Here is a 24,074-nt window from a genome sequence, read left to right on the forward strand (position 1 = left end):
CCATCTCTTTCTTTGTCATCATGTCAGGCTTGCCAAAAAATCCTGGTTTGGTAACTTCATTAATCTGGAGAAAGAAGAACAGATTTTTGTGGTCATTAAGGACAAACCACTAAGCTCCATTAAGGCTGATATTGTCCACGCTTTCCTGTCGGTAAGTCAGCCAAGCTGCCTCTTGGATGCATTGCTCAGTCAGATCCAGGACTCCTTGTGCCATGTATTGGGCAGGGCCCCTTCTCCTTCAAGTGCATCTTCTGTGCATTTGATTTATGTGTTGTGTTGATTCAGGCCTCCATTTTATTCTGGAGGCCTGATATTAATTTTAAAAATAAAAATAAAATATTAATTTTTTAACTGCAGAAAATATTCTGTAAGATTAGAAAAGATTTCAGCCTTTTGAAAAGTGCAGTCTCCAGGTTGCCAGTGTTTGGAATGTCAGTGCAGTGAGAGCACACTGGGAGTACATTATGAGACAGCGATTTGCAGCTTTGTCACACTTCTCTTAGGATCACCATCTATGTGAAAGACTTGGCCTCCCTGGCTATGCTCTAAACAACTTTAATCAGACAAAAACCTGTGTCATGTCTGCATTTATTACTTTAGATCTTCTCTCCTATGCTTTATGGCAGATAGGATGGTAATTTCCTCTAGTGACCAGAGTCTTATTTGTTGCAGATACTCTTTATTTACATTCAGGATAGTCTGCTGTTTGAGCAGCAGAAAATGTTCCTTTTTTTTTTTTTCCTTTCTTTTCAACAGAAAGTCCTTATTCCCACCATTTGCAAGTACCAATAAGGAAAAAGACAGTACAATAAATTTAATTTGAAAGATTTTTAAATGCAAGGATGTTTGAAGCACAGTGACATCTTTTTTTCCAATAGAACAAAGAGAAAGCAGCTCAATTTCTTATATAGTTTATTGAATTGATATTGTTTTCCACAAAATGTTACTCTCCTTTTTAGTCTTTATGAGAGTCTCTATGCTGCGATAAATTTCTTCCAGAAAAGAAAATACAGTTCTTTTAACTGTTCATACACAGTGCTGGCATACAGAATGTGTGTGTAGCATGCATCAAACATTCAAACATCAAACAGTCCATCTGAGGTTGGTTTGAAGCAGCCATGTTCCTGTACTGGTTTCACAGCATTTAGCTGTGCTTGAGGGTTTAGCGTAGTGTGCACCGCTGTTTATATGGGTGATCCTGTGCATGACCCCACATTTGTGGGGTGAGATGTGGTGTGGTGTCCAAGCTCTATGAATCACCTCTACAGATAACTGCTAATTAAACGTATTGTCATAGCCTGATAAGTTAGTCCTTAAGGACACCTTGAAGAACACATTCCTCTTATTTCCTCCTGAATCAGAGGCCAGATTTCTAAATGTTTTGGGAGATTTTTTGAAGTTTTTGTCCTTTGTGAAACAATAAATAAAATGTGAGAGTAAGTACAATTCTGGCAATTAGGCAGTTGTGAAATTCTACCTTATGTCTGATGATACAGATAAGAGGTGGTACCAGAGAGCTTCTCAAAATTGTTTTATGTATTTATAGGGGTGTAGGGGTTTGGGTAAGTATGCATATTTTCCCTGAAGATATTCCAGATACTTGTCTATGTGTCTCTACTTGTCCTGATATCTCTTTGATAGCATCAAATCACAAATTCAAGTCCAGAAGAAAAAACAGCAAATTTTATGAACTTTGCAATTGTTTCCTTTGTACACTGTCTGTACTGTCTTCTACCAACCTGTTTCAGATTCCAAGCCTCAGTCACAGTGTCATCTCACAGACAAGTTTCCGTGCAGAGTACAAGTCCACAGGAGGTCCTGCTGTCTTCCAGAAGCCAGTGAAGTTCCAGGTGGACATAACATACACAGAAGGGGGAGAAGCGCAGAAGGAGAACGGGATCTATTCTGTCACTTTCACACTCTTATCAGGTAACCACGGGAAAGCTTCAACATGGGTGCAAGTTGGTTTTGTCCTTGCTGACATGGAGGCCTGCCAAGATATTTCTGCAAGGGCAAAGAATATAACTATCTTGACCTCAGAGGAAGATTCCAAGAGTGGGGAAAAGGAGGACATTGGGATCAAGAATGGCATTGGTAGTAATGGAAATGGTGGGAGGGAGGTGAAATTACCACCACCATAGTTAATATTAAAATTGCTGCCCTGTGCACATATCAGATTCAAAATACTTCCCTGTAATACTCCCCAGTTTCACTCAAAGGCCTCAGTATCTCATCTGGGCACTGTGGGCCAATGATTTCTCCCTTCTTACAGAAATATGTGATCTCTTTTTTTTTCCTGGCTCATTGCATATCACACACTAAGGTTAAATTAAAATAACAAGGAAAAAAAGCCCCCAACCCTTTCTGTCTTTACAAAATAAGCCATCTTTCCTTTTGTTGAGTCCAACACCCCCGAAGTTCACGTTTACATTGGGACTTAACAGTTCCTCAAAGTTGTGTCTTCAGATGAAGCACAGCTATACTATCTGTACGCCTATGGGGATGAGATGGAAGGGAAGATGTTTGCGGCTCTTTCCCTTCCGTCTGTGTTCAATGAGGGTTTAGTTCATGCTCCTCTCACAGCCATTTGTGCCTCTTCTCTCCTCACAGGTCCAAGCCGTCGTTTTAAGAGGGTAGTAGAAACCATTCAGGCACAGTTGTTAAGCACACATGACCAGCCTTCAGTGCAGCAGTTATCAGGTAAGTAGCTTCTACTGTTGAGCACCTTGTTTCAGAAAAGACAGGGAGACAAAGTGCCTCTCAGTACCAGAGGCTGAGGGAGGCCATCCCTCTGATTACAGCAAGAACCTAGCTTCATTCAGACAGAGCAGTAATTTCCTGCACCCACCCCAATCCTCCCTCTCATTCCCACTCCAACGCTCCCAGCACATTCCCCAGTTGAACAGCTTTTGCCCTCCTCCCGCCCAAAGAGCCATTTGCCCACTTCTCCATCAAAGGCTACATAATCAGTTGATATTTCAGATTTTCTCAAGTTCCATAAGCTCCCAGAACAGGGACACAGTCTCAAAGATACCCACTTTTCAAACTCTTCAGGCATGCATTAGAAACCTCCACCTTCAGAAGAAAGCTAAGAGCTACTTTTAACTAGCCATTAACTACAGTGTTTTCAGATGGTCAGAAGGTGGCTAATAGATTCCAGTAGCGTGGTCATATTCTTGGCCCAGTACTGTGGTAGCACAAGTCCTACACTGAGGTTCTGCAGAAGCTACATTTTATTGATTTTTAAAATAAGTTCCCATTTATCGTGGTGGTAAAGAAAGGCTTACAAGTGTGGCCCTGTGCAGTGACATCAATCTAAATCTGCAGGCAGCCTGAGATGATAGTATAGAAACTGGCCTCATCCCTTCATTATGTAGCAAATGGTGACTCTGACAACTAGTGGTGGCACTAGGAAAAAATATCAGTGTTGGCTCTTCTATCCTCTAAGAACATATAACAAAGGAAGAAGGTGAAAATTGAAAATGTAAGGAAGTTTAGTTATTGGAAATGTTTTAAGAAAGGAAAAGTAGGGAAAAGCAGAAAGGCCATACAGATAGAAGGAACAAATGGGAACAAAGGAGACAGTGGAGGCTGCAGGAAGAAGAGACAGGAGGAGTGGGAAGAGTTTTCCCATTACACGGGTAAAGGTAGTACGTACATATACGTAAAAGCCAAGTTATGTGCCTTACCTTTGTGTGAACCAGCCAAGACAAAATTGCAGAATGAAATCAGCATAGGATCATATGGTTTAGATCCCCTTGGCTCATTGCACATATGGGTTACATCCTTCTGGCCTAACAGTGTGGCTTTAACAGCTGAAGAGAAAATAACTGTCTAGAAGAGTGTGAGCTCACTATGTGACAGAAGAGTATGCTCAGCTCAGGAAAGATTATTTTCCACTTCACTTTTGCCTTCCAGCACTGCCTGACCTTCTGCATGCTGGATTGCAAGGGTGCCCAGCACATGGGTTACTCTCTTAGGAAACAGATAAGGTGAGGATATTAGAACTAAGGCTGACTCTGATTTTTGCTCTGTGAACTTTTGAAATAAAATAAAATCCAAGGAAGCAGACAGAATTTTCTAACAGCTCTTCCTCTTGGGAAATGCTGGGGCCCAGTGAGAATGAGGGCAATTAACTGAGAAAAAAAAAAACATTCTCTGAGTCTTATTTCACATTACCGCTCCTGTGTGAACAGTGTTCAACCATTCCTTGCCTCTTCGGGAAGGAAGTGTGCCCTTACCCTCTATGAGGGAAAAACTGATAAGAAAACTAAATGATGTGGTCTCTCTCAACTTTTTTACCTTAGCATGTGCTAGCTACTGAGGCCGTACAGAAAAACTTGGACTCTGTTGCACGTTTACACGTGAAGCAGGGTATCTCAATAAGAAAGTCATATAATAGCATGGAATAAAAACCATTCATCTGACTGAAGCTCAGAGGCATCTAGGGCAAACTGTGCTGTGAGAAATGCATCTGGCTTACAGTTTTGCTCTGATTCTGAAATGGAGAAATTATATTATAGACACAGAGTCTCTTTCTGTTGCCTAAATCTACATTAGAGTAATTCATTCTAGCAGGGAAAAGCAGCCTGATCTTTAAAGACAGGGAAAACATAACTCCACATGGAGTGTTAAGAACAAGAACTCTGTCATCCAGGTAGTTATCTAGACAAGGCAGCTCATAAGAGATATAGTGCCAGACTGTTCTGTATCTATTATCTATCCTGATCAGCAAGATGCATTTCTCTTGAAGAAGAGAGAAATAATTTAACCTGAAAAATTCAGTTTGGAGAAGAATCCAGGGAAAAGAGAGAAAGGAAGTGAGGTTATTACTGTGGAAAAAACAACTTGTGCTTCAAGGTAGGGAGGTCCCATGATTCACATTCTCATCCAAAGTAAAAGAGAAAATAAATGGATAAAGGAACTGGAAAGAAGTCATTTAGCACCTTGGGTGAACAACCACAAGCTGGGTGGCTGTGGTTGAATAAGTCTGTGCAAGGCTTCCTGGAAACAGCCATGTAATTGCTCAGCATTTCTTACTCATGTAGAAACAAGAGAAGTTCTTCTCCATTTCTCTTCTTCTCCCACATTCCCAGCACTGAACATCTCACAGGAATTTAAGGTGGCTGAACACCTATTCAGGTCCATGTTTTGAGGATGCTCTGTAGGCAGTCCCCATCTGGAACAGAACAAGCTCATGGTTCACTTTCACTCTCCTCCTCCATGGCTTTGAGGACATTGCTGGCTGTGACCAGCAGTGCTGACTTGTTTGTTCCCCTGCCAGTGCACAGACATACCTACTGTGCAGTTGTCTCCCCTGACTTTTGGTTCGGGTGCCTTTACATGTGGGATGATGACAGCTACCTGTGAAGGGAGCATGCATGTAAGGTGAGACCTGTAGAAGGACAAGACAAATGAAAACAGGGTGAAATAGGACAGCAAGGCCTAGTAAGAATATGGCACTGACAGTCGTTCTCTCTCCTGCTCCTCTTTGATCAGTTATGCAGCATGCCAGCCCACTAAGCCGGCTTGCCTGGGTTTCAGAACACACTTTCTTCTTTCTCATTTCCTCCAGCTCACAACAGTGTTTGTAGATGTCATGTTACCCATGCATCTGTGTGTGTGTATGTGAGTGTGTACACATACGTACCTGATTTAGGCAGATGTGTTTCTATGTCACACTTAAGCACCTTGTAATCTCCTTTACCCGTGGATATCCCTGCATTCACTTCCATTTTCCCTTTGTAAAACTGACTGTGCTTATTTCTTCTGACATATTCTGAAGGAGGAAAACAGCTTCCCTCCCTTGCTGTATTAAAGGTGTAAATAAATGCAATCCATCCCACACGCTAATCTAATACTTTTTAAAACCACTGTCTGGTTGGCCAGACTTAGTGCCACATATCACCCTTCTACATTGATGCTTCAGGACATGAAATCTTTTGCAGTGTAAGTGCTGGAAGGGCCTGCAGACTTATGGCTGGCATGAAACAAGTAGATAAACACTCCATCCAGGAGCACCATACTCAGAATCTGCTCTTAGGTAATGCCCAGGAAGGACTGCCCTTTAGTGGAATAAAGAGATCTCTTTGGAAGGAAAAAAAGCACAGATTTTTGCCTTTGTTTCAGCCCAGTACACTTTCCATTAAACTGTAATCTGTTTTCCTCCATAACACCTTTGCACAAAAGAGTAATAGAAACAGCTGGCGAATGGGGACACGCAGAAGCCATCCATGTTTATTCACAGGTTATCAGTTTTTATTTTCTTAATATTTTCTTGTCTTCTTAGGTTTTGCTTTTATGTGTGGGGTGCTGTTCATCCCAACTTTTAACCTATTTCCCCATGTTTTAGGCAACCAGCTGTGCCAAAGTGGCCTTCATAACTTCTTTGTAGTAGGTTTTCTGCTTTATTATATTTCTTGGCTTCGTGTCAGATTTTAAACATCAGCATTTCAAAGTTCAGAGCTTTTAGGTGTTACCGATGGAAGTGCCTTTTATCAACATAAACAATTGTTTAGAGATCACATCCAGCCTCAAAATAGGGCAGTGCTAATCCTTTCTGATGGCACGTATCTTCTGTATGTGCACCTGAGCTCTCTTACTGTGCTAGTGTATGTCTCAAAGGAAAAAAAAAAAAAAAAGTTCAGGTGACTCAAAATGATTTTCTGGAGATTTGTGCTTTCTGGGTGTTCATCTTTATAGCCCACAAGTGCTGTGGGCTGCCAGATAGCTACCAAAAAGACTAGTGAGAAATGGTTTCCAAGCGTCAAAGGATTTTATTATTATCAAGACAGTAAAAGGGAATATTGAGTAAGTGCCAGTTTGGAACTGGACTGCCATTCAGTTTTATCTGAGGCTCATCCAGGTCGTGCCTTAACCTTGTTTTCTGCATTCCTTCATGTCTTAAACGCTCTCATACTATCTGAGACAGCACTTTGTCTTGCTGTCATAATTCCCACCTATAAAAGGCACTGTGTAATGCCTGATTGGTTTGGTAGAGCACTGGTTTATTTTGATAAACAACTTCATTATTATTATTTGACAGACCTCACTACAATTATCTGAGTAGCCCTGAAATAAAGCATGGAGAAAGAAATCTGAGCATTCCGGAGTTGTGATAGGAGAACTGTGCATTTTAAGTAGGCACACAAACAGTGGGAAATTCCAACCTAGATGGTAACTGCCTTGGACTAGAGGAACTGCTAACTCACTTAGCATCATTGCCTTTCATGGAAATGGTTGCTGGGGACTATAAGCATCTGACAGGACATGCTCAGTGCTTTGCTGGGACCTAGCCCTGCAATTGGAATCTCAGGAGAGCAGTTGTTGGTGTGAGATTTTCTGGGCTGGGACAAGCCACCATAACAGAGAGATCAGAAGCATCACAAACCAGGCTGTTTGACTGTGAAATCTGTGAAGGATAGAAATACAGATTACAGAAGGGAAAAAAGAAAAGAAAAAAAAAAAAGAAGATCGAGAAAGAAAATCTGGCAGAACTCTAGGGATTTTTAATGGATTCAGAGCTTGTTTGACCTTTTCATGTTCCAATAAGGAAGGTCTCATTTTAACCAAATCATTTGTTATCTGTTAATGAACTAAACTGAATGTCATTTATGAGAGAGTCTTGGTAAAAGCTGAAGCATGAGTGACTGCCAGCAATTCCTATGAAACAAGGAATTGCTTTATAATCAGAAGGATTGAGTTCTGGCACTGCCATTCTGCTTTAATTAAAAAAATTAAACAGCATACATTAAATGGGTTACATGACCTATCAGTGCTTCTCAGGGAGCTAAGTGCCTTTGGACCTTGACATTATTCACCTCACGTAACACCTTGATCCCACAGATACTGGGTTGTTACCCATGAACAGAAGCCTGCTGCCAAGAATCGAAGGCTTTCTAGTAAGAATGAAAATTCTGCTTTAAAATTATGAAATATTTTTTCTCATAAAATATTTTTAAAGCAGATGTTACAAGATGATGGAAATTAAAGAAGTATTAAAGTAATTATTATAAGAAATAAGCTAAAAGCATATTAACTCTGTTAGTCTCTCAGGAGGTGTGTGTTATCTGCTGTTTCTGGTATGCTCGTGTTTGCTCTTCTTTAGGAATGGGGAGAAAACAGCTGATCACGTATTGAGAAGACATTACAAATAGAAATAAATTACTGTGCATTTCTTCAGAGTGGGTGTGCCAATATTGAGAGCACAAATTCTAGTTGAGCCTTAACTTCCTAAGAAAAAATTAAGGGTCTCGTTAATTGTCCTTTGATATTTTCCTTGGTCTTATATTTCAAAGAGTTGTTAAGTGTTTTTCTGTCCATCAAAAACTATCCTACAACCTGCAATTAATATTTTAGTAGCAAAATGGGGTACAGATCCCAAGTTGTTATGTTATCAAAAAGCCAATGTTACAATCCTTCTTTTCTGTTGTAGGTCTGTCAGTTTCTATTCTAATCACACAGTTAATATACGTAGACCTTTTTCACAATTGGCTTTAAAGGAAATACTGAAAAGAGCTATGCTGACTGCAGTTGATGAAAAAAAAAAGGGCAATTCTGAAGTGTTAGCTTAGGGAGGGATAATTATGTTAAAAATTCACAAATGAAAAGAAATACCAATTTTAGGAAAATCTTAGCAAATTGGTCACAATGCTTAGCTGTTCTGACATTTTCTAAATGTTACCTTTCTTGTTTCTAGAATGCTATTTACTGTGTGGCCAGTCTGGACACACTAGAGGGATAAATTCCAGATAACAGGAGTAAGAAACAATCTTTGAATCATACTTGAGACTTTTCTTGCTATTAATTTTTCTGTGGTCTTTCAAAGCATAGGTTTTGCTGACAACTGGGTGACTGCTCTGAGCCATGCCATTAGAGATCTGTACTTATTGCAGCTGGGTGTAGTTGACTCAGAGTTGGACAGGAAGTACTACTACAAGGCATCAGATGGCTAACTTCTCCAAGTTACTACAGGAAAAAAAAAACCAGAGCAATACAATGATTGTGACTGCTTGTCACTGACTCAGTCAGCAGCTGTAGGCACTTAAACCTGTTAGACATCTTCAGGGAGAAATGTTTTTTATGAGCTTAATTTGCTTTCTACTCAGTCAGAACACCCCATGACAGGTGAGCTCCCAGCGTATCTGACACCTTGTTCCAAATCCTGAATCCTCTCCTTCACCTCCATCTGTTTTCCCTTCCCTCTTTCAGTCTTGTGACTTTCTGGGAGCCCTTCCCTGGGTTTCATCTCCCATTTGCCTCTGCCGGCCTGCCTGCAGCCTTGCGGATGTAACATCTCTGCAGATACTTTTAGTACATCACTGTGACCAGGCACCTGTCCTCCCTCTTCCTTGCATTCCCAGGGGATAATATGAGCACAGGCCTGGCTCCATCAGAAAACACATCTGTGCTCTTCTAGCATGAGTTCAGCATACCTAGGTGTATCAAGCACCCCTTCTTCCCCTTTACAAATTACTTTCCTGTGGAAATGAATGCTAGAAGTGGTCCTACCCTCTCTCATGCAGACTGCTTAGCAGATAGAGAATAGTAGGAGATTCCTGGCAGACTGGGATTTGGGACGTATGTGCACATTTCCAAGAAACCTATTTCTTCTGATATGTGGGCGCTTATTTAGAGGCAGGAGAAGACCCAAAAGTGAACTGAGTGCAGTAACTGGTACCTGCTGGCTCCTCAGCGAGTGCCCAGCGCTCAACAATGCAGTGATGAGGTCCCACTGCCAGGGCACTCTGGCTGACAGTGGCAGATCTTGCTTGCCTGCATGTTCTGCAGGAAAGTGGACAAATAGGGCTAATTCTCTCTGCATTGAAGCTTACATGTAGAGCTCTTTCTGCTTATTGCACCTGAGTTAAGCACTCAGAGGCTGTGGCAGTGGTAGCTATGCACAAAGTGGGCAATGGTGTCTTAGGGACAGATTCTGTTACCCTTTCCGAAGGTAATTCTATTGCCTATGAATAGTGCCACTGGAAGCAAGAAGAGTAAGAGATTACATATGAATGATGGGGGCAGAATTGTGTTGAGGACTTGGGCATTGGGGTCTAAAAGATGTTTCTGAGTTCTGTGAGTAGCCACCTGTTTGTGTCCAGTAGCACAGTGCTGCATTTTCTCCTTCCCCCAAACTTTTGATGTACATAGATCAGCTGACTGGACATTGCCTGTGTGCTGCAGAATAATCTGCAAAACTGTCCAGGGGAAAGAACATATTTCAAGTCTTTTAGTTTGTTATTGTAATGGGAGAATGCTTCCGACATCTCCTAAATACTCACAGCTATGATATAGAGGTAGATGGAAGCAGCAGGACTGAGGCAAACTCCACTCCCAGTCCTGTGGACAGGTGTGCACTGTCATAAAGTGGGTGGCAGAATTTGGCCTGGGTTGTGTGATCTCCAAGATGTGTATGTTTCCTGCTTCAAGTAATAATGTGCTAAGTTACTACTTTATGCACAGGGGTATGGAAACCATTTTTTTATGTTTTTCCCTCCCTCCCTCCTCTTTCCATTCTATGATCTAGACACCACTAACTGTATGGAGTTGATGACTGGCAGACTTTCCAAATGTGGTAAGAACTTCCTTCCCTTCTGCCTTTTCTCCTTCCCCAGCCCCTGCTGAGCAACATAATAACGCACTGCCCTGTCCCTTCCACCTCTTCCCCTTCCTTATCCCTGCTCTCACACACTCTTTTCAAGACTGCCCAATATATAACAGCCCACAATGTCCTTCTCTTACCCAGTGGACACAAGCATTTACCCCTTACTCTGATCCTCCCCATCCATGCACAAGATGCACAGGCTCCACTATGGCTTTCCCCTTCATAGCACAAGTGTGTGGTGTTGCACTTCTGATTCCCTCCCTCACCGTCACCCAGACCAGTGATTTTTCTTTTCCCTTTTTTTTTTTAATTGTTGATGTTGTTGCTGCCTTTGATTCATAATTCTTCAGTCCCTTTTCAGCAGTGAAGCTGAATGCTGCCTGCTAGCTGCTGTCTCCCTTCAATTTATTGAGACAGAATTCCTCTGTTATTTAATTCCTTTTTGCATCCACTCCCTTCTTCGCCGTGTATCTTTAGGGTAAGACCCTTTTAAATCTTCCATAAAATGTGCTGCATATTATCTACCAGAAGTTTAGCTAGACATTTACCTATCATAGTTCCAGTCTGGTCTTGGGGAACTGTGTCGTGTTTCTAGCTGAAGGATAGTGAGCCGTTTGGAGATTCAGAATTTTGTTAGGAATGAGAAGAGAAAAAAAAAAAAAAGGAGTTTTCTGCAAAATTTGCATCTCAACTTGCTTGGGGTTCCATTAATTTTGATTAATTTGTTCCTTTGCCTTCCTTCTTCTGTATGCACACCTGAACTATATTCTTTCTTTTTGTACCTGTGGCCCTGCTGGCTCCTCCCAAGTACAGTGGTGGAAATAGCCAAGTGCTATAAGATTGGGTGCGTTTTTTTTCTCTTATATCTTGTATGTAAAGGTTCTGTACAAGAGAAATCTGTTCTTGTAAGACATTCTGGTAACTTGGTTGAATTCAGACATGTCTGAGGAAAGAACACAAGCTGTTGAGGAAATGATCACTAAGCTGGTACTGCTCTCCAGCTGGACCTGTGGCTCCTGCGTCATCTCTTTGTAAACTGAGGGAAGCTCTTCTGGAGTTGTTCTGCAGTGAAGTTGTCACAGTGGAGATAATGTTGGTTTTATGCATGTGTGACTGCGAGCAGAAATTGTTGTGTTTCAGACGATCTCTTTTCCTTTAAGGGCAGCTTTGCTGGTTTGTTTTTTTTTTTCCTTTTCTCTGAGGAGAGCTCATATGATTTCTTCTTTGAGTTTTCTTGTTTACTCTATTTCTGATCTCTTCATGAAGACTCATTAAACTTGTAGGCAGACCTCCAGCTTTGTCTTGAAGGCATCAGACAGCCAATCTCTCTTCTTCCTCAAGCCTTTCTTTCTTGCCTCGATCTGACATCTACATCACATGAAAATGCTGAAATGCTGATTCTGCTGATTGCTTGCAAGTAAAGGAAGCTACACAGATAACCGGCTAGTCCTCTGCACTCTCTAGACAAGAGCATTGCTGTTCATTCCCAGCTCAGGTCCTCCAGCTGTCAAAGTGTTGGCATCCATTCAGCAAGGGACAGCAAGGTGAAGGCCAGAAGGGAGACTGTTTTCTGGCAGCTGCAGCATGAACAGAGCATGTATGTAGATCTAGAGAAGAGAAAGGAAGGATTTTTGAGGTAATGGAGCTGCTTACTTTGAATCAAGTTCCTTTTGGTGTGTTCATAAGAAGTAGAAGTAGTGGTGACGTTCACTGTGCTGAATTCCACCCTCCCATATGTGTGAGGAGCTATTTAATGCACAGGAGAGCTCATCTAACATTTAGTAAGGTGAGCAAAGGGGAATGGTGCAGGATTTAGCCTAGAATTGGCAAACTATCCTCTGTTACTTTGAGGACAGGCTCCTGTGGAGTTGGCACAGTGTTCATACAGAAACAGACAGTAGTGCAAGAAAAACTATGCTGATTTGTGATGTTATCATTGTTCCACATTCTGAGAATGAGCATTAAAGGTCATTTTTCAAGAGGTAATACTGGAGCAGGAAGAGCAAATCAGATGTTGTATGCCAGGCTTAGCTATGTGAAAGCTGTGGTGGGAATGAGGAATATCTCTTCACTCGATATAAACCATTGCAATTAACAGCAGAGCAAATTTATTTAGCCCTTTAAATATTAACTTGTCTGCTAGCAGTCACCATCAGTCTGAGAAGTGATTTTGGGTGTAGCCATTAGCATGGAAAAACAGTTATTGTTGGACAGCAGAGATATGTCATAGGAGCTGCCCATGTCCATATGACATAGCTGCTGCTTTATCAGTCCTATCTGTATGCACTGGAAAACCACTGCCAACTCTTAATGTTTCTCAAGAGAAGGAAGTTGTTTGTCTCATGATTAAGTTGAAATGTACACAGGGATGCAATATTTTATTTTGTTTCCATCCATTTCAGAAGGGGAAGGAGCATTTTTAGTGTCAGAAGGACTTAGCTGATTTTTCTGAAGTCTTTATTATCTGTGTATAAGAATAGTTTTGCCTCATAATAGCCCTTTACATTTAAAATGCATCTGTAACCTGAAAACTGCCTGTAGAAGTGGCACCTTCCAGCTTAGCTGATCTTTCCCTTGTGTATTCACAGCCAAATCAGTGTAGTGACAAATAAGCATTACTACTTTATGTGCTGCCATTAAGCCTTATAAATTCAACACAGCTGTAAGAAGGTAAGCTAGATTCAGATTCTTTTGAGGCAGGATTGAGAGACCTCTTTACTATCATCTAATCTGGTATTTGTCTATCGCATTTAAGAATGGATTGTATGATTAACACTGAGGTTCTAACAGGTACTCAAACTAGAAAACTGTCAAGCTTTGTAGTTTGAGTGTGCTGGGTCTGGAGGCAATGATATATACCATACAGAAGCCCACAGTTCCTTTTCTCTAGTCCTTGTTCAAAAAGGAGTTTGTCTTTATGAGCTTGGATGACTTTAAGGCCTTTAATAAGTGAGCTGAGAGTTTATTTGGATGGTTGAATCAGTAGTAAAGCTGTTTCATAGCCTTTGAAAACTCCTTTTCCCAGCCATCTCTAATTTCTTAGAGTCCTCAGGAAGCACGTTGCACCAAAGTGCTGGCTGCTGGCAGAAAGCTCAGAAAAGCCTGTCTCATTCTTCACATTACCTTCTGAGAAACATTTACCAGGGAGCCTGTGAACTTCCCATTCTCTACACTGTAGTTGTCTGGGGCTGAGTTCTATTTTCAAGTAAAGCATTCTTCGCTTGTTTCTTTTCATCCCTCGTGAATCTCAAGAAGTCTTCAGTTACATCACTGACACTTCCAAGAAAATGGGTGACAATTACTGTGTAATTAGCACAGCACCAGTCAGCTCTTGCTACTGTGGTACTGCACAAGCTTATTTTCTTGCAAAATCTTAGATCATAACTGTGAGATAATAGTTGTGAGAAGACATATTGTTTATTTTTATACATCCCATGTTGCTGATTAAGTTCAAAAACTGTAAGAAGCTTTATGGATCCTTATGTTAACCAGTGACTGTCACCAAAATGATCTGATCAAAGTGAAAACACAGCAGATCCACTTGCTTTTCATATCTTTCCAGTGAATCTCACTGAAATCTTTTGCTTCTGATGTTCAGAATATATTTAGAATTTTAACAGTTTCCTATTCTGAGACACTTTACGTTGTCCACCATCACCAGTCATCATCTCTGCACACAGAACAATTGCACCGCAGTAAAGACTTCTCTTCGTACCTCCTTGCAAATGTGGTTTCAGTCACACAGATGCAAGCCCATCTCAATAGCATCCCAAGCTACTTGAGGAATTAGGAGAGATTTTGTAGTTTAGAACTGATTACATTGCATTAGGATCACAGCGTGTAACTTAGTGGTAACTTAGAGACTCCTGGTGTTACTTACAGCAACACAGATCTGGACTTGATGTTCTCAGAAGTGATTCATATTGTAGTCTGTTTCTCTTAGAGTAGCCATTTGAGCTTTGATGGAAGAGAAGGTTGGTGATTTGCATTCATGAAGTCATAACTGATGGTAGAAACTCTAAGACCTGCAGAAACAAACTAACAAACACACACTGCCCTCACAGCTGAAGGATTCTCTTCACCACTGTTGCACTGTGAGGTTGTCAGAACATTGTTCTCTTTATTAGCATTTCTGATAAATGTGCTCACTGCTGGTCTTTCTGAGTGTAACTGATTCTTGATTGGGATCCAAATGAAAGATCTAAGGAGGAAGCCCACCTGAAATATCACATATTCAGTCATAATGTGTGAATTGTGATAACTTAGATGAGTCAGATTTTCCAAAGAGTTCAAGCCAGGTTTCCTGGTTATTTGCTGCCCCAGAAAAAAGAAAAAAAAAATACCACACAGTAGTTGTATCTCTTCATTCTAGTGCTGCTTCCAGGAGGACCTTATTTTCCTATTCATAACTCATATTTTTGTGCTATTGAAGAAGGTAGCAATAAAAATGGCAACTTGGCACTAAAGATGACCCCAGATGTATTAAGATATTTGTTATGTGTCAGATTCTGTTTTGACACCTATGGCCAGACTTTTACTGCCCAATACAAAATATTTTCCTCTTTTCTTTGTTAATGTCTGATACAGAAAACACATTTCTTTCTTAATTAAGATAACAGTACTTTATTTATGTCAAGCAGTACTTCAGGATATTCCACATGAATATTTGCTTGCTGTACCGAGGTGAATTTGAGATGGCCTCTCCTGGAGGTTGAATCATATTTTGAAGGGATTGATTGATTCAAAGGAAACAGGTAATTAACATTTCTCCAGCATACACAATTCATTTCTTTCCTTAGGAACAGGTCTGAGAACTTAAAGCCCATAAGATCACATGTAAACACCCATCTGTCAGGAAAGGGAAAAATCGTATTATTAAGTGCCAATATATTTTTGACATTTTTATGGACTGAAAAAAAAAAAAAGTTGAATGAAGCAGCTGAAGTCTTTAAGAGAACGGGTAGCAGCAATAATATCATCTGTTGCGACTTTATGAATATAGACCATCAGCTTCCCCTCTCATCACACTTGTGCAGGCAGATCTTCATGAAAGGACAGACAGATACAAAGAATTCTTGGGCTGAGTCCTTTACCAGCCAATTTGCCAGAACAGCGTGATTCCACAAGAAAACCTGGCATCTCTTCATCCCAGCTCTATCCTTGCCTGCTCTTTCAGTGCCACCAGCTGTCTAAATGAACACATGATTTCCTCCTCTCATGTCTCCTTTTTTGAGTTTTATGTGGTGGTGCTAAAGTGGTTAGAGTTTTTCATCAGTAATGGAGATTTGTTTTCTAATTAATTACTTGTGCCATAGCTTTGCAGAAGGTAGCAGCTAGGAAATTTGCCTCATGTATTTGGGTTTTTGCTGGATGTGTGCACCGTTCTCTAACTCATCATCCAAGATCTACCTGTCTCAGTTATATTGCCTGTGACAGGAGAGGCTGACCTGAATTTTAGTTCCTTTGCATGTAAATGAGAGAGAGAAAACACACAAGACAGAGTGGAATCCTTCTTGCACAGGAAAAGGCATGTTTTAGGGGAGTTAGAACAAGGATAGGTTACAGAGCATTTACATGTCAGATTGGTTGTTTGAATCTGCTCAGATGTGTAGCAGCTGAAAGTTCCCACCTTCTACCGATTCCATGGACACCTGTGCTAACGGTGTCTGATAAGCTGCGTAGTTCCAAGCAGCAGCCTGTTTCTGCAAACACTATTATCAGCTGGCTCTTTTACTGCCAGAGGCCATGGGCTCTGAAGAAGAAGCTCCGTTGTTTCCTTTGGAAGTAGTCTTTCCCAGTTACAATTCATTTGTCCTGCTAAGAAACTCGAGTTGTTCTGTGGACTCAGTCTATCCCCATCTTCTAGTCCTAAACCAAAACTAAAACAACTATCTCATTATATAATTTAAAAAAATACTGGGAGAACACGTTCTGGTCAATCTATCGTGATAGTTCAAAAATCTAACAAATAAAAAACCACATACTTTTTTTCCTGAAAAGCTTTTCAAACTTCCTATATTCTTAGGAAGCACCATTCCTGGAATTTCAGCAGTTCCTTCTGCTCACATCAGGTGGTGTAGGTTGAGTTCATAGTCTAGGAAGAACTTCTATGTGATGGCTTCCAGCATGATGTTGCAACAGCATTTCAGTCACCCTTCTCCATCATTAGAGAGAAACCATATACATCCAATTTATGTTAAATGAGTTGAGCAAAAACTCTTTGTATAGTCTTCTTTGGCAATAAGTGAGCTCCTTGAGGCCTCTCACTGATTTGCATTTGTAGAATGCCCAGGCCAAGGGCTCCTTGTTCTGGAGAAAAACCTCTACATAATGTTGTAGGAGCAGAGAAACAGGCCACTTTTACATCTCCTTCATCTCTTGCAGTGCATATAGTCTTGGAATGGGTTCTATATTTCACATCTTCTGTTACTGAAGGCAACTGGAGTTGACTGAAGGCAAATGGACTCTGCGAACTGAAAACAAACGAACATGCCTAGTCTTAACAAAGAGGGCTAGATCTCTGTCAGAGTGGCAGAATGGGTTTGAAAGGGAGTGGATTTTCAGTCATCAGAAGAGTGTTTTGGTGCATTATGTGGAAAGAGTTGGATTTTTGCTATGATTCACTGAAAATATGGCTGCAGTTGAGATAAAGAACAAAGTAGGGATGAAAAAAAAAGAAAAACAAACAACAATGACAAAAAGAAGCCCTTCATGGGATCAAGGGAAAGAAATCTGTGTTGTAAGTAGCAGAGGCAAAGGCAGGCAGAAGGGATGTGAAAGCAACTAGAGAAGAAATACGGGAAATCAGATTGACAGAGTGTATCTCTTTTCAGTGGAGACCAATGTTTTGCCATTCACTTTCTCCCAAAGCCTAAGTTAAAAATGCAGAAATTAAAAATTTACCAGGCTTCCAAGGAAGGAAAGGCACAGAATGATTCCATAGGTGACATGTTTGCTGTGGTCAACTTTGTGGTTGGCACCAAAAAGATTAGTGCATTAGATGTCGTTATAGCTGCAAGAGAGATGTTTTCACAGGATGAGAAAATTTGCTTTCACTAAGTCAGTGAGAATGTTGCATTTGCTTGAATCAAAACAGGACCAATTCCTTATGTGACTACCTTAAAATGTTTCAGAAGAGCAGGCTCCAGTTAGAGATAAAAGCCTCCAAGCCTGTCCAGAAGCTGCTTGTGACCTACTTGTTAGTTTCCTGTGAAGGACTCTGGGGTCTGTGGCAAGGTCAGAGCAGATGAATCCTCTTCTGGTGCCATTCCTGGTACTTGGAGTGCATCACCTCATTTTCTCTTTCTTCTCTTAACCTGAATGTGCCAATTCAACTTTGCTCCTAGCCCCTGTGCCACCACTACAGAACAGCGAATGATATACAGAGTACTCTGAGGGTTGATAACAAGATATCTGCCCAGCTTCCTTTTACCTCTTAGTTCCCGTTCCTAGCCATTTCTTCCTTTTACTGTCTGTTGTGTTAAAATGCATTCACTGTTGACTTTCTTTGAGGAGTCTGACCGTGACAGTACTGCACACAGGGGCCACAAACTAGTGCCTTTTCCACCAATCTGTTTCTTTAGTGTCCCTTCAATACATGACCCTCTCATAAGCTTCAGTGCTTGTTTTCAAACCCATTCCCCTTCCCCATCTTGCAGCATCCAGCTCCTTGGACTAACTCAGAAATGCACATATCCATCTCCTCCTAACAGAAGTAAACCTAATGCTCTGAACCTCCCTTCCTGCTTCTGAACCGTCTCAGATTCTCACCCTTGCTGCCCTTCATGCCTTCTTTGCTCTATGTTGATGAACGTTTGCTCTCAAGGGGGAAGAACCTTAGTTACAGATGCACGACATGCCTGGGAAGTTTTGAAAAATCAGTAAGCCAAACTTTCATCCCTGTCCAGAGGAAATGGGATGTCATCTCACTTTTTTAAGTAAGAGAGGAAGTCTTTTTGAGGCCCCCAGATGGGCTTGCAGGTCTGAGAGCCTATCACATGTTTTGCACTGAACACTAGGAGTGGAAGATTGCTGAAAAAGCTATTCTAACAATTATAACCTCCATTGTCAAGTCTTGTTTTACTGGCCGCATAAGCCCAAAGGCAAGTGAAAACTAAAAGGAGCAACAACAGTTGCCATTTTCATGCTTCCAGCATAGCTGACCTATGTTTACATATCCCCTGAGAGAAATGTGAGGACTTTTTGTCTGTTCAAAGACCAATATCTAGACAAGCCCAAGCGTGGGCTAACAAGCTGTCGTGTTGATAGCATCAGTGTGATTGTCTGTAGTGCTTGGCTTAGGATCAGTCCTTTCATAACTGCAAGATATGAAAGGATTAATACCAACTATTTAATTACAAGTCCAGACACTACAAAAGGCAAAGAAAGGAAGGGGTTAGTGGAATGGCCTATTTTATTTTTCAGTAGCTGTCTTTCAATATCCCCATGGATTTTCTCCCTCCCATTAAAATTTTACCTGAAAGATGCTGATTGTAAGAAATCCAGTAGTGATACAGGCAAGGAAAAGGCAGATTGTTAAATACACTTGCTGCAGTAAATCACCAAGTACTTGAAAGCCAGTAGGGCAAGGGAAGGAGAAAGGGTGGATGAAACAGGGGCTGCATATTTTAAAAGGATGATTAAAAATCCTGTATCGGAACTTGCCAAATACCAGATATTTACATACAATTTAAAAAATGTTTTGTTGCTCCCTTTTTGAAAGCTGTACTTTTGTCCACTGTTCCTGTCTATGTAGAAACTAAAATTTTCCCAGTTCCTGCAGAGTGCTGCTTTCTCTGCCCTCCTCTTTCCCTCTAAGCTTGTTGAATAAACTGCTCAGCTGAATAACTAGAGATACTTCCCTCCCCTTTTCTCCCAACCTAGCAGTCTTTCCCTCTCCAGCATTTTTTTCAGTGCTTTTTTTCATTCTCTCTGCTGACTCCATTTGCTTATGAGGATGAGGGGTCCAAAGCCACATAATGACCAGATTTGTCCACATTCCTGCAAACAAGGCTGAGTGTTTGATTATTTTTTTTTAATCACTGAATAAGAATATTCACTTGAAGCAGAAATGAGCATGCATTCAGAGTGGCTTAGGGCGAATTAGAAGCTGTAGGTCTGGAAGAGATATCCCCATTCCAAAGCATTTGCATGCATGTGGGAGGAGGCAGGTGGAACTCACGGAGTTCTGACCCAGAGATAGCTGAGAGTTTGGTAGGTTTTCCCATACTAGCCAGAATTTGAGATAGATGTTTTTCCTGGCTGTTTGGTTAGACCCATCTCTGAAATCTGTTAGCTGAGCAACGCCCTTCCAGAAACTAACAACCATTTGCTTGGGGAGTTGGTGTAATTGAACACATAGACAGAAATGGGGCCAGCGGTGAGTTAAACACTAAACAGCAAGTACGGGAAGGCTAGGAACAAGTTAGATGAGTAAGACTGAGATCCATCTCTTAGCATGCCAGCCATATGATTTTTCTCAATGCCTGTTACCACGCAGAGGAAAGCAGCAACTACATGGTTAGCATGGGGCAGACGAAGAGTAATAGATACAGTTTTGGAGGGCACAAATACTATCTTTTTTCATTTTCTTTGCACATGAACAGCTGGTGTCTGTCTAGCATCTTCCATTAGAGAATAAGAAAGCATTCTACAAGTCCTTCAGATGAGTTACCACACAGAGACAGTACTTGCCCACTGTAGTATGTGTGTAATAAAAGTGAAAAGAAATAGAATATTACTAAGCCACCAGCATCCACTAACAGTGGGTGAATGGGGATCTCTACTATGAAGAAAACTCTTTGCTCTGGACTGAATGATGCCATCTCAGGAATGAAAGGTCCCACTCTTCACAGCATACCACATCATTGCAAGGCAGAAACAAGGAGCCTGTTTCTTTCTGGGAGCTGGAAGGTGAAATCACTTAGATGGGGTATAAATCAGCTGATTTGAACCTATTGTAACAATGGAGCCAACAGTCCCAATATTGAGAAAAGCACCATGAGTTTTTAAATGGTCACGAACAAGCATCACCTATATAGTGTAGGTTAGATTAAAAAACGGTGCCTTCAGCATTTGAGAATTTAGTGCGACTCCTCAGATGTCTGATCAGGATTAGTTCTCTAATCCAAGAAAATGACAAGGTACTAGAAACATCCCACAAAGACTGTCTTTGTGGTAGGAGCTGGTCCATTTCTCTCTGTAGCACAGCAGAGCTTTGCCTCAGGTATGACCTTCAACACATCCTTTGACACAGGTCTGGAATAACACCACACACCACTGCTGCTTGGAGTCAAGAGGGTCCTCCAGTTATCCTCCAGAGGGTCATTGTAAGGAGATCCCATTCCTGTTAGCAGGTCCAGCCCAAGCTGTTGTGCCATGAAACCTCTGTGGACTGTTCCTGGATTGACATCGCTCATGCTGAAACACAGCTGGTTCTTTCATTGCATTGGACTTAAGGCAGTCAGGAATTAAAAGAAGATTGTCTGGCCCTTGAGGACCAGTTAAGGTTTTGCACGTAACCATCTTGCAGCTGCATAACTAAACCCGGTACATAGCTGTTAGTCAAGTACATGAAGGCTCTTTACATAATATTTGTGTTTTGTTAATTGAGAATTCTCAGATGCCCACATTTAGAGGGCTTTAGAAGAAGGCTCATTGCAGTCAGTCCAGGGTCTGTCTGTTTCTTTTGGCCCCTGGAGGTGCATCTGTGGTGCATCATGCTCCCAACTAGAAAATGGCTTTGGTAAAGTGAATCTTGGATTTAATCAGAAGGTGAAATGATGAGCAAAAAGGCTTTTTCAAATGGCACAAAATAACGTATGTACAGTGCCAACCCATGTTATTTCTACAGCCTGCTCCTCTGGCTGGCTTAATGAGATAGCTGTTCCACCAGCCTGCAGTCCTACATCCTTCTGTGGCTCCTAGCTGCACTGACACGAATGTCTGTGTTCTGGAGGCTGTATTGTAGCAAAACAATAAATTCAGGACAATGAGAAAGAAGTTCTTGACCCTGGCAGGTGCCAGAAATATTTACATGCACAACAGCCTGCTTCTACAAAGCATTCAGTATCTCCATTTCCAGGTGCTTGTTGTAAGAAGGATCTGAAGATGCATAGAAGCTTGCAAGCACAAGCCACACACCACACATACGATGGAGGTAGTCATGTCAGCCATCACTTTTTTTTTCAAACACTTTCTCCCTTGGAGCACTTAAGCATTTGAGGTTTAGTGTCCGAAAGGTGAGCGAAGAGATTCTCAGGAACAAAATGCAAGCAGAAAAGCATAATGCCCAGTGCAGCTGCTTAACTTAGCAGGGCTGCAAAGCAAAGTATCAATTGGCAACCACGTTAAAAAAAACAAAAACAAACAAACAAAAAACCAACGATGGCATTTGTAACAGCAACAACAAGACAAGATTTGCCTGTATCCTGCATTGCATTCACTGATGTTTCAGTGCAGAATGGCCAAGTGAGTGCAAGTAACAGACTGAACTATGTATTTCAGCTACGTGGTGCTGCATCCTCTTGATAGGTGAGACAGCTGTGCCCACCCACTCAGGACAAAACTAGGACCTATCCATAGGTGCTTGATGCTCCCAGCCTCTTTATTTCTGTAGGTGTCCCATCCTAAACACTCTTCCTCTTCCTGTTCATTGTCTTCATCCCCCACACACCCCCACGCACGTGGCTCTGGATCTCCTCATCATGTTCTTCTCGTTAAAAACCCCATTGTTCATTTGTTTGTTTGTTCTCTCTCTTTCTCTCCTCTTTTTCTCTCTCTTTCCCTCTCGTTTTTTTTTTTCCTTTCTTTCTTTCTCTCTTTCTTTCTTCTTTCTTTCTTTTTTTGTCTCCTCTGTTTTGTGTACCCAGGCAGCCCATTGAGTAACTTCTTTGACGTAATTAAACAACTTTTTTCAGACGAGAAGAACGGGCAGGTGAGCCATCCCCCCGGCACGCCAACCAAGCATAGCGCAAACAGCAAGCGGAGCGATTCCGGTTCTAATGACTATGGGTCTAGAGGAGACAATAAGTACCCTGCTGGCAAAGACAAGGCAAAGATGGTCTCATCAGTCGGCCTACAAGACCAACCTTAAATAAACACATAAAAAATTAAATAACTTAGAAACAAAATCAGAAACAGAAACAAACAAACAAGCAAACAAAAAAAGCAAGAAAGAATGAAAGAATATTCCTTAGCAAGCTAGCCTCTAAACTAGAAGGATGTATATACCTTGCCACAACAGTACAAAACTGTCTATAGACAAATTTTGTATGAAGGAATGACTGTATATATATACATATATATATTTATATATGATATATAATATATATCTCAGAAACAAACACAAAAACAAACAAATGAAAGAATGAAAAGAAAAGAAAGAAAAGAAAAGGTAGCACAGATGACAAACCCAGTTCGACAGATCTTGGGTTGTGTTGTTTTTTTTTTATTGCTTTTTTTTTTCCTCCCTTTTTTTGAATGTTTTTTTTTCCTCCTTCCTGATTTTTTTTTTAATTATTATTATTATTACTTTTTGTTTTCTTTTGGTTTGTTTCTTGTTCTGTTCATGCTCTCTCTGTGTTTCTGACGACACCACTTGTTTCCGCTCTGCTACCAGGAATTATCCCGAAAAGTTAACATGTCAGCCACGGCTTCACCTTCTGTGCTCTGCGGACACTTGTTGACGGAAGGCAACCGATGTAGACTGTCCAAGGACCAGTCCTGTTTGAGGTTCCCAGCCTCCCCTCTCCCTTCAGGAAGTGGGTTTCTCCCCCACTTCTCCCCAAACATCTCCCCAATGCACGCCTTTTTTTTTTTTTTCTTTTTTTCTTTTTTTTTTCCTTCTCTCTCTTTTTCATTTTTGGTGCTCCACAAGAGAGATCTGCTCAGTTATGGGATTGCACAGTCTGGGCTGAAAGGAGGTTGCAAATTGTTGGAGTGAAACCTTTACCCTTGGCAGCTTCTGTCCGCACAGGTGAACTCAGCCTGGAGCGGGAGGGTGCGGGGAAGGAGATGGGGTAGCGGGAGCACAGTGTTGTGTGAATCCAGAGCGCGTTCTCATCAGAAACCAGCCAGGAGCAACTCAAAACTAAGCGTTGAACCAAGACAATATTGGGGAGCTTCATCACGGGATTTTCTTAACCTTCTTTTTCTCCCCACCACCTTTTCTGTTTCTTTTGCCCCCTTTTTTATATCTATATATATACATGTATATATGTGTGTATATTTTATGCAAATATACATACATACATATATATATATACACACAGAAAATAATTGTGTTTTGTTTTGATTTGTTTTGTTTTTAATGCTGTCTCATTTTGCTTTTTGACCTGCTGGAAGGGGAAAGGAGTAAACGTAGGAGGGAGAGGGGGGGGTTAAAAGAATAAACACATACAAACAAAACATGAAAACTTAGGGAAAAGGCAACTTCTGGTAGCAAAGAAGAGGGACAAGACTCTGCCAA

General features: G+C 41.2%; 1 protein-coding gene across 8 annotated transcripts in view; it reads left to right on the top strand.

Annotated features, from left to right (window-relative positions):
• BRSK2 (BR serine/threonine kinase 2) overlaps positions 1 to 23,319 on the top strand; it is a 285,303-nt gene extending 261,984 nt beyond the window's left edge. For 3 of the 8 annotated variants that reach the window (XM_065755156.1, XM_065755158.1, XM_065755160.1), the window contains 5 exons: positions 28 to 151; positions 1,749 to 1,929; positions 2,611 to 2,700; positions 10,529 to 10,576; positions 22,525 to 23,303. In XM_065755156.1, the coding sequence (XP_065611228.1) occupies positions 28 to 151; positions 1,749 to 1,929; positions 2,611 to 2,700; positions 10,529 to 10,576; positions 22,525 to 22,700 (619 nt within the window). In that variant the 3' untranslated portion in view covers positions 22,701 to 23,303. Of the gene's footprint in view, positions 1 to 27; positions 152 to 1,748; positions 1,930 to 2,610; positions 2,701 to 10,528; positions 10,577 to 22,476 lie in introns of all 8 variants that reach the window. The other 5 variants (XM_065755159.1, XM_065755161.1, XM_065755163.1 and 2 more) reach the window with 4 other exon arrangements.
• The last annotated feature ends 755 nt before the right edge of the window (positions 23,320 to 24,074 follow it).

This window comes from Cyrtonyx montezumae, unplaced genomic scaffold (assembly GCF_038088225.1).
Source record: "Cyrtonyx montezumae isolate F1298 unplaced genomic scaffold, pur_monq_1.0 scaffold_10, whole genome shotgun sequence".
NCBI classification, from domain to species: domain Eukaryota; kingdom Metazoa; phylum Chordata; class Aves; order Galliformes; family Odontophoridae; genus Cyrtonyx; species Cyrtonyx montezumae.